This window comes from Protopterus annectens, chromosome 16.part0, assembly GCF_019279795.1.
Source record: "Protopterus annectens isolate FY-2018-M chromosome 16.part0, PAN1.0, whole genome shotgun sequence".
NCBI lineage: Eukaryota > Metazoa > Chordata > Ceratodontiformes > Protopteridae > Protopterus > Protopterus annectens.
Genome location: NC_056750.1, coordinates 6151556 through 6166516, shown reverse-complemented (window position 1 = coordinate 6166516; position 14961 = coordinate 6151556). Strand labels below are relative to the sequence as shown.

General features: G+C 44.8%; 1 protein-coding gene across 1 annotated transcript in view; it reads right to left on the bottom strand.

The window, feature by feature from the left end:
* CCDC180 (coiled-coil domain containing 180) overlaps positions 1–14961 on the bottom strand; it is a 2826277-nt gene that overhangs the window by 1684870 nt on the left and 1126446 nt on the right. The window contains exon 14 of the mRNA XM_044058396.1: positions 12864–13037. Coding sequence (XP_043914331.1) covers positions 12864–13037 — 174 coding nt within the window. The remainder of the gene's footprint in view (positions 1–12863; positions 13038–14961) is intronic.

The window sequence follows — 14961 nt, the reverse complement described above, 5'->3', positions numbered from 1 at the left end:
GCAAGAACTTCAGCAAAGGATAGGGTAAGGGATAAAACGGAGTACAGATAAGACAGTTGCAATGACAGCAAATGGTGAAGTTCAGAAGAAGCTGAAAATTGACATAGAAGGAAAAATACAGGAACAGGTTAACAGCCTCAAGTATCTGGGAGGGATAGTTGAGCAGAAGAGAAGTCTGAATGAGGAGGTCAAAGCTAAAATAAGTGGGGTTGCAGCCAGCTGGTATCAGGTGTAGTATATGACAAAAGGATGTCAAAGAAGTTGAAGGGTAAGGTATACAAAACAGTGGTGCAACTGCATGATACAGAAACCTAGGTAATAAAGGCAGAGTAGTTGAGGAAGCTAGAGGTAATGGAGATGAACTGCCTGAGACAGATGGTAGAGTCCACGCCGTGGGACAGAAGAAGAAATGAGGACATAACAGCAGAAGCCAAAGTAGCTCCAATTTTAGAAAAGGTCAAAGAGAACAGACTACACTGATTCAGGAATATGTGCAGAAAAACAGAAGACAATCTGGTGAAGAAGATATGGGACAGATAGGAAGCAGGCAATAGGAAACAAGGATGTCCAGCAAAGAGGTGGATGGATTGTGTGACAGAAGACCTGCAACAGTCAGGAATGAGTGTCGAAGAAGGTAGGAGAGAATAGACAGAGATTGTGATAGCTGACATGACACCCCGACTCCATGTAGAAAATGGGAAAAAGGGGGTTAATGATGACAAGTTTTGAGGATGTCTTGTTAACCAGATACAGGTTACCTCTTAACAGTCTGTAGAATACTGAGTATAGTGACAGCACTTTAAGTTGGTCCATGTAGGACATACTGTTTAGAACTTTTATCTTTTTATATGATATTTCTGTGGGCATTCCAGCTGTTGCATGTGCCTGGACAGATACATGCTAAAGGGGGCATAATGCTCTATGACTGGCCTAATGAGAGCTGAGTTAAGGGGAACAATGACATCCTTAGATCTAGACACAGTCCCTTTGATTATAAGCTGTGCAATATAGAAGGACTTTTTTTACAGCATATTGGTCAAAAGTTAAGGCACTGTTCACATAAGTTCCCATATCCCAAACAGCTGAATCAGTTTCTAGGGATGTATTGTCAATGCACTTTTTTGGCATTTTGTTTCAGTCCATAATTTTGGCACCAGTTATTTATTTGGGACAAACCTCCCTGCAAGATGCCAAAATCATTTCGGGATTCAGTAACTGCTCTTAGTTCACAGTCATCTGCAAATTTTTTTTACCACACCTTTATTGAATTATCACTTGTGACATAGGCAATTTTACATTTATACAAAAATAATCAAACTGTATTAACAGATAAATATTAATGAGAAGTTATGTACCTACCATAACGTTCCATGTTAGTTGTCTTCTTCTCGCCTTCTTTCTTGCTGGATGGGTTCAGATCTGATCCTCGGCTCCGACTCGGCTTATACCAAAGCTCGAGAGCTATTTTTACCGGCTCGAGGTAACCCTGTATCCCACAATGCTAGGTGCTAACTACCCAGATCTCGTTTGATAGCTAACACTATAGCAGTTCTGCCCCCAGAACAAAGGAGAGAATGGCATACCCATATAGATAGCCATCCCAAGAAAAGGATAACCACTGGAGACCATACTGGGAAAAAAGGAAGGCTCCATAGGATCATATCAGTCTGTCCAGGCTAGGGGGTTGGAGGGCGGGACGTAAGAAAGAAGGCGAGAAGAAGACAACTAACATGGAACGTTATGGTAAGTACATAACTTCTCAATGTTAAGTTGTCAATCTCGCCATTCTTGCTGGATGGGACCACATCCCTAGCACCTCAACCCTGGGTGGCTCATTGGAACAGACTCTTGAGTACGGTGGAACCAAAGTTAGCTCGGCTACTGGAGGCCATGGCCAACTTGTAATGAGAAATAAAGGTATGGGGAGTGGCCCATGTGGCTGACGCACAAACTGAATCAAAAGGCAACCTGCCCTGAAAGGCTATAGACGTAGCTAAGGCTCTAGTTGAATGGGCTCTAGGTCTTGAAGGAAGCTTTTGATGCCTCAGTTCATAGATGGAAGTGATGACAGAGGCCAAGCACCTAGAAAGGGTTACTTTGGAAACTGGAAGGCCTTTCTTCCCTTCGGCATAAGATAGGAAGAGCTGGTCAGATTTCCTAATTTGCTTGGTTCTATCCAGGTAGTAATGGAGTTGGCGATGAACATCCAAGAAATGCAACTTTTGTTCCGCTCTGTCAGAGTAATTAGGGAAGAAAACTGGGAGATTGATAGTCTGGTTTAGATTTGCCTCAGAAGATATCTTGGGTAAAAAGGAGGGGTTAGTTCTGAGGGACACTCTATCTTTATGGAAAACAAGATAAGGAGGATGAACGCAAAGGGCGTGAAGTTCTGAGACTCTCCTCACAGAGGTTATGGCCACTAGAAACAAAGTTTTCCATGAGAGTAACTTCAAAGAACTGGAAGCCACAGGTTGAAAGGGAGGGAGAATCAAGGAGGTTAAAACTAGTTTCAAATCCCACTGCGGTGGGGGATGTCTAACCGGGGGCTTAAGTAAAAAGATACCTTTAAGGAATGCTTTACAAAGTTTATGAGACATAATGGAGGAGTCTGACAAGCCAACATGAAAATTTGAAATGGCCGCTAACTGGACTCTGATAGTGGTGGAAGAAGAACTCGAATGAAAGAGTTCGGCCAAAAAATCTAAGACCGATTGGATAGGAGCCACAAATGGGTCTATGTTCCTAAATTTTGCCCAGAAGGAAAAACGTTTCCATTTGCTGGCATAAATCCTCCTGGTAGAAGATTTGTGAGAAGCTAAAATGATGTCATGTACCGAATGGGAGATAAAGGGAAGCCTGGCTAAGGTTGGAAGTATAGCAACCAAGCTGTGAGGTTGAGAGAGGGGAGAGATTGGTGCAGCTTGCCCGACTGATGGGTCAAGAGATATGGAACTGGGTCCAGATGCCAGGGCTGCTCCAAGAGGTAAAGGTGCAGGAACGGAAACCATATTTGTCGAGGGCAGTGCGGAGCAATGAGGATCAATGTGGATCTCAAGGCGGTAGCTTTCTGAATCAACTGAGTGATTAATGGAAAGGAGTACAGGAGACCCCGGGGCCAATCATGGACTAGAGCGTCTCTGGGTGGGTGGCCGGGAAGAGGGAAGAGAGTGAAAAATTCATGGCATTTGCTGTTCTGGGGTGTAGCGAAAAGATCGCAGCAAGGCTGACCCCATTTTCTGAAAATTTTTTCCACTACTGACTGCTTGAGAGACCATTCGTGTGGCATGAAAATGGTTCTGCTCAGCCTGTCCGCTATGACGTTGGACTTCCCGTGGATATGCGTTGCTATCAGAAAACGTTGAGAGGAGTTTGCCCACTGCCAAAGTCTGAGTGCTTCTCGACATAAGGGATAGGACTTGGTTCCGCCCTGCTTGTTGATGTACCACACTACGGACATGTTGTCCGTCTGTACTGCAATCGTCCCGATGGGAAGAGAGTCCTGAAGGGCTTGCAATGCTAAAAGAACTGCTCTAATCTCTAGGACATTGATGTGCAGGTGGCACTCGAAAGGATGCCAAGTGCCCTGGACCGTCCTGCCCTGAAAATGCCCCCCCACCCAATCAGGGAGGCATCTGTTGTCGCTGTAGCAACTGGGGGGGGGACGAAGGGTCTGCCCTGAGTCACTTGAAGGGAGACCATCCACCAAGACAGGTGTTTCTTGCATAACTGGGTTATCAAAATGTAGTGTGACATTGGGAGCTGCTGGAAGGACCACTGAGAGAAGGGCATCCATTGCAGGAGTCGCATGTGGAAGCGAGCTAAGGGAAGTAACGTAATGGCAGCCACCATGAGACCTAGAGTCTTCAGTACAAACTTGGCCTGAATTGTGTTGTTCTGAAGCAGGATATGAACATGTTCGCGAATATCTGAGATTCTTTGAGCCGTCAGTTTTGCAGAGAGTTCGACTGTGTCTAATATGGCGCCTATGAAGGTAATAGACTGACAAGGCGACAAGGCAGACTTTTCGAAGTTTATGGAGATATCTAGCTCTTCGCAAATCTGAATGGTGTAATCTCTGGATTGAATAAGTTGACGCCTTGTGGTGGCGGTAAGGAGCCAGTCGTCTAGATATGGAAACACCTGGAATCCTTGACGCCTCAGATGAGCCGTAACCACTGCCATACATTTGGTGAACACTCGGGGGGCTGTAGTGAGACCAAAGGGCAGGGTCCTGAACTAGTAGTGACTGGCTCCCAGCCGGAAGCGGAGAAACCTTCTGGAGTGCCTGTGCATTTTGATGTGGTAGTACACATCCTGAAGGTCTATAGAGCACATCCAATGGTCCTGACCCAAAAAGGGTAGAATGGACTGTAGCGTGACCATCCAGAACTTCGTTCTTTGAACAGACTTGTTCAGTCTGCTGAGATCCAAAATTGGTCTCCAGTCCCCTGTCTTTTTTGGTACTAAAAAGAACTTGGAGTAGATTCCAGATCCTTGCTGGTCTGCTGGGACTGGCTGGATGGCCCTTTTTCTTAGCAGTTTTGAAATTTCTAATACTGCTTGTTCCCTTAGACTGGGTGGAACATCTGGAAGGGGCCTGTTTGGCTGTTTTGGGGTGTGGACAAAGGGAATTTTGTAACCCTCGGATATGACAGACCGTACCCATGTGTCTTCGGTAAGGGAAAGCCAGGCTTTTGGGTACAGTGATAATCTTCCCCCGACTGCCTCCGAAGGTGGACAGTCGGGCAACTTCTCAGGGATGCTGGAAGGGTTGGCCAGAGACAGCTTCTCTGCTACCCTGATTCTGCGGACCCCCTCTGCCCCTGGGGTGGCATCTATTGTTGCCCCCCCTGCCTCTAGAGGGGAACTCACCTCGTGCGTCCAGCACGACTCCCTGTGGTTTGCAGAACCACATTTTCCACCCTTCTGACCTTTGGGGTATGGTCTGGAAGGGGTGGAATAATGGACTCCCACGTTAGAGAGAGTCTTGCCGTCTTGTTCGCATCTGGTCAAAGTATCCTTCACCTGATGCTGAACCATCAAAGGGAGAGTTTGTGAAGGACGCCTCAAAGGGATCAGCAAAAGTTACAAAGCCGCATCCAGGCATATCGTCTTAAGGCCACACCTGTGCCTGCAGCCCTACTCGCCCCATCGGCCGCATAAGAAATAAGCTGCATGGAGGAGTTAACAATCGAGTTTAGGGTTGCCAGCTGGGAGTTGATTTTGTCCTGAGACCCCGCAGCTGTTGGATCCTGTAGAGTGTCACCTATTTCTTTGAGCAAGTCTCTTTGAAGATGGGTAAAATGACATAAGTAATTCAGCGACCGCATGGTAAAGGTCGCTGAAGAAAACATCCACTTGCTATACCTATCCATGGTCCTAGATTCCTTATTAGGAGGATGGATAGGTACCGAAGGATCAGCCAGTTCCTTCTTAGTGGCTGCAGACACCACCATGGCATCAACAGGGACACCTTTGGTGAAAAACTGTTTGTCAGCAGGGGCTGTGATAAATTTTGAAGACCTCCGCGGGGTTGGTTCCATCGAGTCAGGGGCCATTCATGCCTTCCTGGCCACCACTTCCATAAGGGGGTCAAAGGGCGGAGACACCCAGGAGGTGGAAGGGCGAGAACCAAATGCCTCTAGGCAGATCGACTCGTCCTCGGAAGGATTGAGGGTAGACCAGTTCCCCCTCTGCTTGAGGATCTCATGGATGTCAGAGAAGGAGACATCCTCAGAGTGGGATCTTGGGGACCCTTCCGACTCATCCAAGTCAGTATCAGATGTGACGGACTCAGGGGAGTCCAGATGCTTCCTCTTACATTTCCTCTTCCAAGGGGGGCTCCCCTGATGTATCAGGGGAGGCCTCAGAAGAGGACAATGCTCCCAATGGGGGCCCCTGAGGTGTAGGATCTCTGCGGTCAGGGTTGAGAGGATGGGTAGAGACCGTAGCAGGCACTACAGTGGGAGGAGCTGAGGGAGCTGACCGAGGAGCAGGCACAGGGGCCAGCACACTCCTCATGACCTCAAAAGCACCCCTATCAGGCAGAGAAGAAGTTCCCTGCTCTGAAGAGATAAGGACCCCTCCCGGCACCGAGAGGGATGGCTCCGAGGCCAATGTCGGAGCCGAACTCACCTGCGCCGAGGCTCCGAGAGAGAGAACGGGGTCGAACAAGGGTCCGATGCCACTCGCCCCCTCGGAGCCAACGAGGGAGTCAGGGCATCCGGATCCATCCAAGGATGGCACCATCGAAGAAATCGGAGCCGACGTGGAGCCGAAATGGGTGGTATCGGCTCTGACATGTCGACAGTCCCGGCTCCCACAAACTCCGGCTCCGAACTCAGGGGAAGAGTCAGAGGAGGAATCGATGATGGAATGGGGATAGCCATTGTCTGTTGAGAAGAGCTATGAAGCATCTGGGCCAGTGCCTGCGACTTAAGGAGTCTGCTAACCACCCTCTCAAGGTCATGGTCCAAAAGCCTGGAAGACCGAGAGGAATGGGACCGGTGACTGTGCTCCGAAAGCAAAGGAGATCTCGGAACCAAATGGACCGACTCCAAAGAGGGGGACCTGGAGTGCTTACGAGTAAAAGTCGGTTCCGACAAGACTATTGGAGCCGACTGAGTTTTTGAAGTGTCGGCTCCAGCCGGAGCCGATGCCAAAGCAGAAGTAGCACCACTGGTCGGAGGCTCTAAACTCAGAGCCCATGATTTAGTGGGCTTAGAAGGCTTGCCCAATGAAGACTTGGCTGGGGAGCCTTCAGGCTTCAATAAGCCTCTCAAAATCAATTTGTTTCTGCATTCTTGCAGGACTCTTGGACTGAATGCATGGCAGAAGGAACAAGAGTCCTGCAGGTGCAGAGGGCCTAGGCAATACACGCAAGAAGTGTGACCATCTGTCAGAGATATTTTCTGACAGCACGAGTCACACTTCTTGAAGCCTGAGACCTTGGACTCCTTAGACATAATGGTGGAACACACCCAAACACACACACACACACACACACACACACACACACGTGCACACACACACACACACACACACACACACACACACACACACACACACACACACACACACACACCACAGTAAATAAAAAACCTAGTCCAGTCACTTTACCACACCAAAGACTAAGACTAAAACTAACACTAACTTTAACAAATTACCCAAAAACTAACTTGGCCCGAAGGCCTAGTAATATAAGGGGAAGGAAGGACCGAGGGGATAGAAAATAGACCCAAAAGGGGACTATACAAAGCGGGTTACTCTAAGAGGTTGACAAGGGGAAATAACGAACACTAACCCTGAAAATAAAAGGGAAAAACCTTACCCGAAAAGCTGTTTTTTTGAAAATTTACCGGAGAGCCGGCAAAAACGCAACCTCGCAGCTAAGCGGCAAATGAGATCTGGGTAGTTAGCGCCTAGCATTGTGGGATACAGGGTTACCTCGAACCAGTAAAAATAGCTCTTGAGCTTTTGTATAAGCGGAGTCAGAGCCGAGGATTGGCTCCAAACCCATCCAGCAAGAATGAAGGCGAGATTGACAACTTAACATTAAACATTATACTTCACATATATTTCTATATATCATATAACCTAACAGTCATGGGCAAACTTAGCCATCCACAGCCCTTTGTTACTGGCTTTTACTTCAGAGAAGGAGACGCCAAACAGGTGAGGTCCCAGCATAGAACCCTGTGGTACTCCACTGGTGACTTGTCTCTTTCTGGAGGTAACTTATCCAATTTTGATTTCCTATGTCCTATTTATGAACCATTTGGCAATCGATCTGGTGACACAGGGATTTACTAGCAGTTTAATTAGCTTATCTACTATGCCTGAGTGGGGGATTGTGTTCATAAGGTCTTAAGTGTATACTAAGCTAATGACCACTAGGGCCTAATAAGCCTAGCTGTGTAACCCAAATGTGACTCACAAATTTGATTTATATAGGGGGTGATTTATTGACTGCCTCTGTACATCAGAGACATAGGTGTCAGACCAGGGTTCAATTTCCGATTACCCATCCACTGGTCCAAGTTGCACTTAAATAGGGACAGGGAGGAGCTCTGCTTCAAATGGATGGGGAGCCTGCTACACAGAGTGGGAATTCTCTGAGAAACATATCTGCATTTCCAATATGTCCTATTTATGTTGCAGGCAAAATGTAGGTCTTTTAATTTAGTAGTTCTGATGCTGTTTGTTTTGCAGATGTGCAAAAGGTTCATCAAAACAGGGTCTAGTGATGCTTTGTATGTCAGGCAAAGATCATCTCTCAGAAGTCTGTTTGATATCAAGTACAGAGACAGGGCTTTGAGGTGATCAGCATAGGACATTGTGTTCACTCCCTGTATTCTTTTTGTAAGGAACCTTTGTGGACGTTATAGTTGCTGCATGTGCCTGGTCAGGTACATACCAAAGGGGGCATTATACTCTATGATGGGTTTAATAAGGACTGAGTACAGTGGTATGATGACCTCTCAGGACCTAGACACCATGCTTTGCTTACAAGTTGAGCAACACAGAAGGATTTTCTTACTACCTTGGACACATTATATACACGAGTTCTCATATTCCTGATAAATAAATCAATGTTTATGGGTGTTTTATTGATGATGTTCAAAGCTTTGGCCAGGTTGAGGTGTGCAGTGTGTACTATTTTACCTTGATCCATTGCTTCGGTGACCTTTTCAAAAAAGCCCACCAGGCTGAGTAAGCATGACCTGGCCTTGAAAAAATTCACACTGAGACAGATCCATTACTTGGAGGTTCCCTACATCCTTATTGATTAGTTCCATGATAAGTCTTTACATGGCTTTGCAGATGAGGCTGGTCAGATTTAATCTGTAATTGCCTGGGTCTGTGCAAAGTCCTCCCTCATGCAGGTGGATGACTGTAGTTGTTCTCAGGTCACTGGGTACAAAATCTATATGGTGGCTGAGACTGAAAAGTGCTGTTGGTGTGTGTGTGTGCGAGGGGGGCTAAATTTTGCTTCATGCGATTGAAGATGTATCCAAGGATATTGTCAGGACCCATCAATGCAGTATGTTTAGATTTTGATAGCACTTTTAGGACTTTGTCTTGTGTGATAACTGGAAGTGAGCAAGTTTCAGATATCTCTTGCAGGACAGATGGAGGGGAGAGGGATACGTTTTTTTTTTATCAGCCAGTAGGTTGGCTCTATCTTCAGTCCTAGTGTAGGCAACATTATTCACAATAAGCTCAGTACATTACAGCACTGCTTTTCAGATTACAAACCTAACAAAAAAAACTTGTGATTGTCTTTCACTTGGGTAGATCTTTTTGCCTCATACTTGGCTTCAGTATATTTTACTAAGCTATGGAGATGTTTGTTGATTTCAGTGACAAGGGCTCTAGCTGTCTGGGAATTACTCCTCTTACTTTTGATCAAAATTATTTTCCTTTTTTATAAATCTTCTTGATATTACGGTTTCATCATGTGGACTCATTTCTAGGGTTTGCTCTACACTTTTTCCTACAGGGTACTGCTGCATCTATCCAGTTGTTTACATGCCAGTACAGTGTGGTGATGTGCTTCCACATATCTGGTGTAGTTATCTGGGATTGGTGGGGATATGAAGCTTGCCAATGTATCACTTAGGAGTAGGTCATTTGTCTTAGAGAAATTTCTAACGATACCTTGTGTGGAAGGGATTTCTGGTTCTAGATTTTATCTTGAAGGAGACATCTCTATGGTCAAACCTAACAAGTGGCAAAGACATGGAAGGGATGCTGCAAGATGTCCCCATATTAGTAAAGACAAAATCCAAGATGTTGTTCCCCCAAGTGGGTACTCTGACTAATTGTTCCCCGGCATCTGTATTGACAAATTCCAGGAATCTCTGGGCTTAAGCACTATTAATGGTGTAGATATTTCAGTCTATAGTTCCATAATTTAGATCACCTAAGAAGATGGTATTGGGTTCAATATTGAGTGATTTTATTTCCTGCAGATAGGTTTCCTGGCTTTCTTTAGTCACAAAGGGAGTTCTATAGCTAGCTGATATATGGTATGAGTCCTTTCTGATGGTTATATGGACATGAAGAAGCTCTAGTGTATTATGCCGCTTTACCAGCCTGGATGCAAGTCTCTTCTGGAAGAAGACTGAGGCACCTCATCCTTTTTTCTCCTGCTGCGCAGTAGTAGTTGGTCTGAACATAGGTAAGGCATTATAGCCTTGCACAGCTGGAGTGCTCTCTGATGTTTTAAACCATGTCTCAGTCACTACACACACATCAATATCCTCCAGTGTGAAAAGGAATTGTAGGGAGTGAAGTTTCCTAGCACCAATCAGTAGCATCTTCATATTTTCCTTTACTTGTTTTTTTACACTGGTAGAATTTTCAGGCTACCATTGCCTGAAATGGCACTTTGGGGGTGGACAATGTCATTGCCAATAATCAAAACCTAGAGGAGACAGAAGCTGGCCATCTTTCGTGAAGCAGCACAGTCTGTCGATCATATCTACTCAGGCTGACAAATGCTGGACCCCCCCTCAAATGACTCCAAAAATTAAGCCAATTACTGAAGTCAATTATTTTTTGTTCATATTGTGGCATGATCCTTGAAAAAAGTAGAATGCTGCTGAATGTTAGGCTCATACCTGCCTTGGGCAAGTTGTCTGAGACCTCCATCATGTCTCTCTTCATATAGTTCATGGAAGTACAGCTCAAGTCATTCACACCAGCATGAACTATGACACAATCATTCTAATACTTGCTGTTTAAGTTCAAGGACTTGAGTGTGTGTGTGATCTAAGGGATCCTGGCACAGACAATGACTAACATCACTCTTTCCTTGCCCAGTTTGGTAAAATGCATATCTGTATGTCCTACAATAGAGTCACCTATAACAAGAATGTTTGGTTGGGTCGATGCCCATCTTATCATAGGTTCATAGATTCATAGATTAGTACTAAGCTAACTGCCCTTGTGAGCCATTTTAGGCCTAGCTATTTATCCCTTCTGAGACTCAAACCCTGCACCTTGTGTTTTTAAGGCAAACAACTTAATCATTAGGCCACCCTCCCAACCCTGGGTTCAGCATCCATGACCCTGGGACTCTTGTGCTATGTGAGGTGGGAGGCTTAACTTGCTGGGTGTTCTTTGTGCCTGCATTGTGTTTTGGATGTCTTTGAGGATTAGGCAAGTTAATCTTTAGAACCTCAGCATTTATGGATTACGTGTATTATGATGGCCTTGGAGAAGTGTACTATGTGATGTACTGCTGTCGAAACTTTGTTATGCTCTTTGAGTAAAAGATGATCGACATACAGCAACAGAGATTTCTTGCACTGTTTCAAGATACCCATCTCAATCAGGCTAGTTACAGAAGTTGTGGGGAAGTGCTGACCCATGATACCAGCAGGAATGACTCTGCAGAAGGGGTGACTGTAACTGCATGGAGTTAGATTTGTTTAGGATGTTTGGGTGGACTAAGATTTTGCCTTTTCTTTGCTGGGATGTCTACCTGCACAATCCTATATGGATCAGAGACCTGATAAACTTTGATTTAAAGAGCCAGGTACTTCCTTCTCTGACAAGAATCTAAAGAAAATGATATCTGTTGGGTTCGCAATAACAGGGGCGAGCATATGAAATGGACAGTCCAAGGTCTCATCTGCAGAAACAGTGGAGATACCAGGTAAGGGCTGGACAGCTGAAACCTCTGGCTTAAGTTTGAGACTACTTCTTCTAAGGGAGCAGCTGGATGTCAAGGAGGGAAGATTCAGCAGACATTGTGTTTTGTGCTAATTGCTTGAGTCTTTGGTTCTTCAAGCTAACAGATAAAGAAGAGAGATGGTTGCAGAGGGTCTTAGGGATAATAGATTGACAGATCATGCACTCTTTATGATTATGTTCAGCACTAAGACAAAACAAGTGCACATTTGTCTCTCCCAGTCACATTTTCCCTTCATGGATGACATGTAGAAAAATTACAAAAGGTAACGAAAAAAGGGAGGGACCCCAATGAAGTACTTATCTGCTCAAATGGCAAGGTAACTGTGCTACATGTACTACTGACAGACTGAAGCTGAATTGGAGTTCTGTATTTGGACTGGAAGAATAGAAGTTCAGAGGTAATTTGCACCTGTACTTCCCTTATGTACCTCCTGCCTTCATGCCAAGGTTATATATCAGCCATAGTTTATGTGGAAAGGCCCATGCTTTGATATGCCGGGCCAGACATATGGTCATTCTTGTCAGGATATCTCACTTGTAAGGAATAGTGAAACAGTGATCATGAAAGACATTAATATAGTACAATGAACTTGAAAATGTAGGTGTTATAAAGTAACTATATATATATGCTGCATTTTTAAAGCCACTAAAATGGCATTATATTTTTCTTTCAAGTGTATACCACATACATAATCTCAAATTCATCATGGTGCCATAATGTGGACAAAATAATATTAGCTGAAATGTTTTGCTCTCTAGGGTAGAATAGGACACAAGCAAATGTTCTATGTGTGTTTTAATACTTACATGTTCAACTGTAACACGTTGCAGATTTACTGTAGCTGACTTAATGTTAGAGCCAAAATTAACAACTTGTGCCATATGTAGGGGATGTGCCCTTCCTAAGCCATGACAGCAAAACTATTTCCACTATGCTACCTTATCCAGTGCATGTCATCGCCAGCAACCATAGTTATAAAATGATTTGCATGGCCCCGTTTGATGCCTATGGCATTTATCGTTCTTAGAAGTCATACATATCCAAAATACAAAGTGATAAACAACTTCTCACTCTTAATGAGAGGCTAAATTCAGTATGATATAATGCCATATGAAAAATGTAATACAAGACAGATAAGAAAACAGAGATGCAGTTGTACCTGATTTTCATGGTCATGTCCAATTCGACAGGTATCTAGCTTCTCAACAAAATTCTTTTCCTCTTGAGCAAGATTAATTTGAAGTACATCCCAGAGATGAGCTCCTCCTTGAGCAAACTTGAACAGTGTTTTACACTGGAAGTGTATTCTTTTGGAAAGCTTCTCAAGACAAATCTAAATTAAAAAAATGTAAACTGTAATAAAGTCTGTTGATTAAAGTGTACATTGCAGAACAAGACAGGCATGATTACACTGCATGAGTACAAAAGATCTTGTTTGGATAAGTATTACACATGAATATTGAGTATGCACAAGAGGCTTGCAATGTGCACCCCTAGAATGACAGCACGCAAGGTGACGCTAGGTTTTAACTGTCATGTTTAGGATACATAGAAGGGGACCACTGTTCACCCTCCACCATGTGTCCCTGACTCTAACACAGCCTTACATTGTGGAGCACAGGTGTACAGAGTTCCGTGCAGGGCACTGCTGTTCACAGTGTACATCAACACCCTTAACTCTAATGTGCAAAATAGAGCAACACAACTCAGAAACTCACAGAACTGCATTGTATTCATTACCTATTCTTGCACACATATGCCCATTTACATCACATCTGGTGTTTGTCCTCTGTGGCTGTTGTCCCAAAAGTATGGCGGCCTAACCTAACTAGGCATTACTCCTTTCAGTGCAGCCAATCAGTGCATGTGGCAGCAGTGACCTCACACTGGAAGATTGGTATTAGCTCCAATCAGATGACATGAGGGAATTATACTACACTTACAGGTTCATAGATTGGTACTAGGCTATCTGCCCTAGGGCCTATACAAGCCTTGCCATAACAATTCCCTGGCTATTTCTTCACACAGTACTTACTTCCCCGGACCTCTGTCTAGCAGAGCGACTGACGTGATCCCCAGGGTGAATTTCCTATCTCCCATCCAATCATCAAGATTCCTTTTGAAGAGGGCCAAAGAGGTGCTCTGCTTGACATGCACGGGCAGTTTATTCGAGAGTCTGGCGAGTCTCTGGGTCAGGAACCTATCAATCAGCCATGTTTTGTTCATTGTGATGACAAGGTTTAGACCCCTGGAGCATGTGTGTCTGAGGGACTGGGATTTCTTTAAGTGTAGCATGTTCAACAGCTCTGGGTTTGACATAGTCTTGTATGTTAAGTAGATGATATGCGACAGAGTATAGGTGGAGCTTTTTTAGACGGTCAGCATAGGGCATCTGCTTTAGGCTTGTGGTTCTTTTAGTGAGGTATTTCTGTGGCCTTTCCAGTTGTTGCAGATGTCTTGAGAGGTACATACCAAAACAGGCATTGTATTCTATAATGGGTCTAATGAAGGATGAGTACAGAGGGACAATGACCTCCTTTTTTTCTGGATGAAAAGCCCTTGGTGATGAGGTGTGCCGCATAGAAGGATTTCCTTACTGTTGTGGCATTGTGGTTATCGAAGGTGAGACCACTGTCCACCTGTGTCCCTAAGTCTCTTACCACACTTTTGGTGTTTAGTGTACTGCCATCTATGTGGTAATTCATGGGTACATGTTTTTTCCCAAAGCGGATAACTATACATTTCTTGGCATTGACCTTGAGCAAATGGTTCTGGCACCAAGCATCTGTTTCTGTAAGGCCCTTTTGTAGAATATCCACATCATTTAGGGATTCAATAATGGCTCCTAGTTTGCAGTCATCTGTGACCGTTGTTAGCCAGAGTCCCTTAGTGCTGGCCTGTACTTCAGAGAAGTAGATGCCAAACAAGAGCAGTCCCAGGACTGAACCCTGAGGTACTCCATTTGTCACTTGTATGGAGCTAGATTTGGAGTCTGCTACTTTTACAGTGTGGGTTCTGTCACTAAGCCAGCTGGCAACCCATCGAGTGACGTAGGGATTAATGCCCAGCTTAGTATGTTTATCCATGATTCCAGAGTGGGGGATGGTGTCGAAGGCCTTGGCAAGGTCCAGATAGGTTGTTTGGACAACCTTACCCTTGTCCATGGCTCTGGAGACTGATTCAAAGAAGTCAATCAGGTTCAGGAGACAAGATCGGCTCTTCACAAACCCAAACTGCGTGGGGTCCAGTGTTTGAAA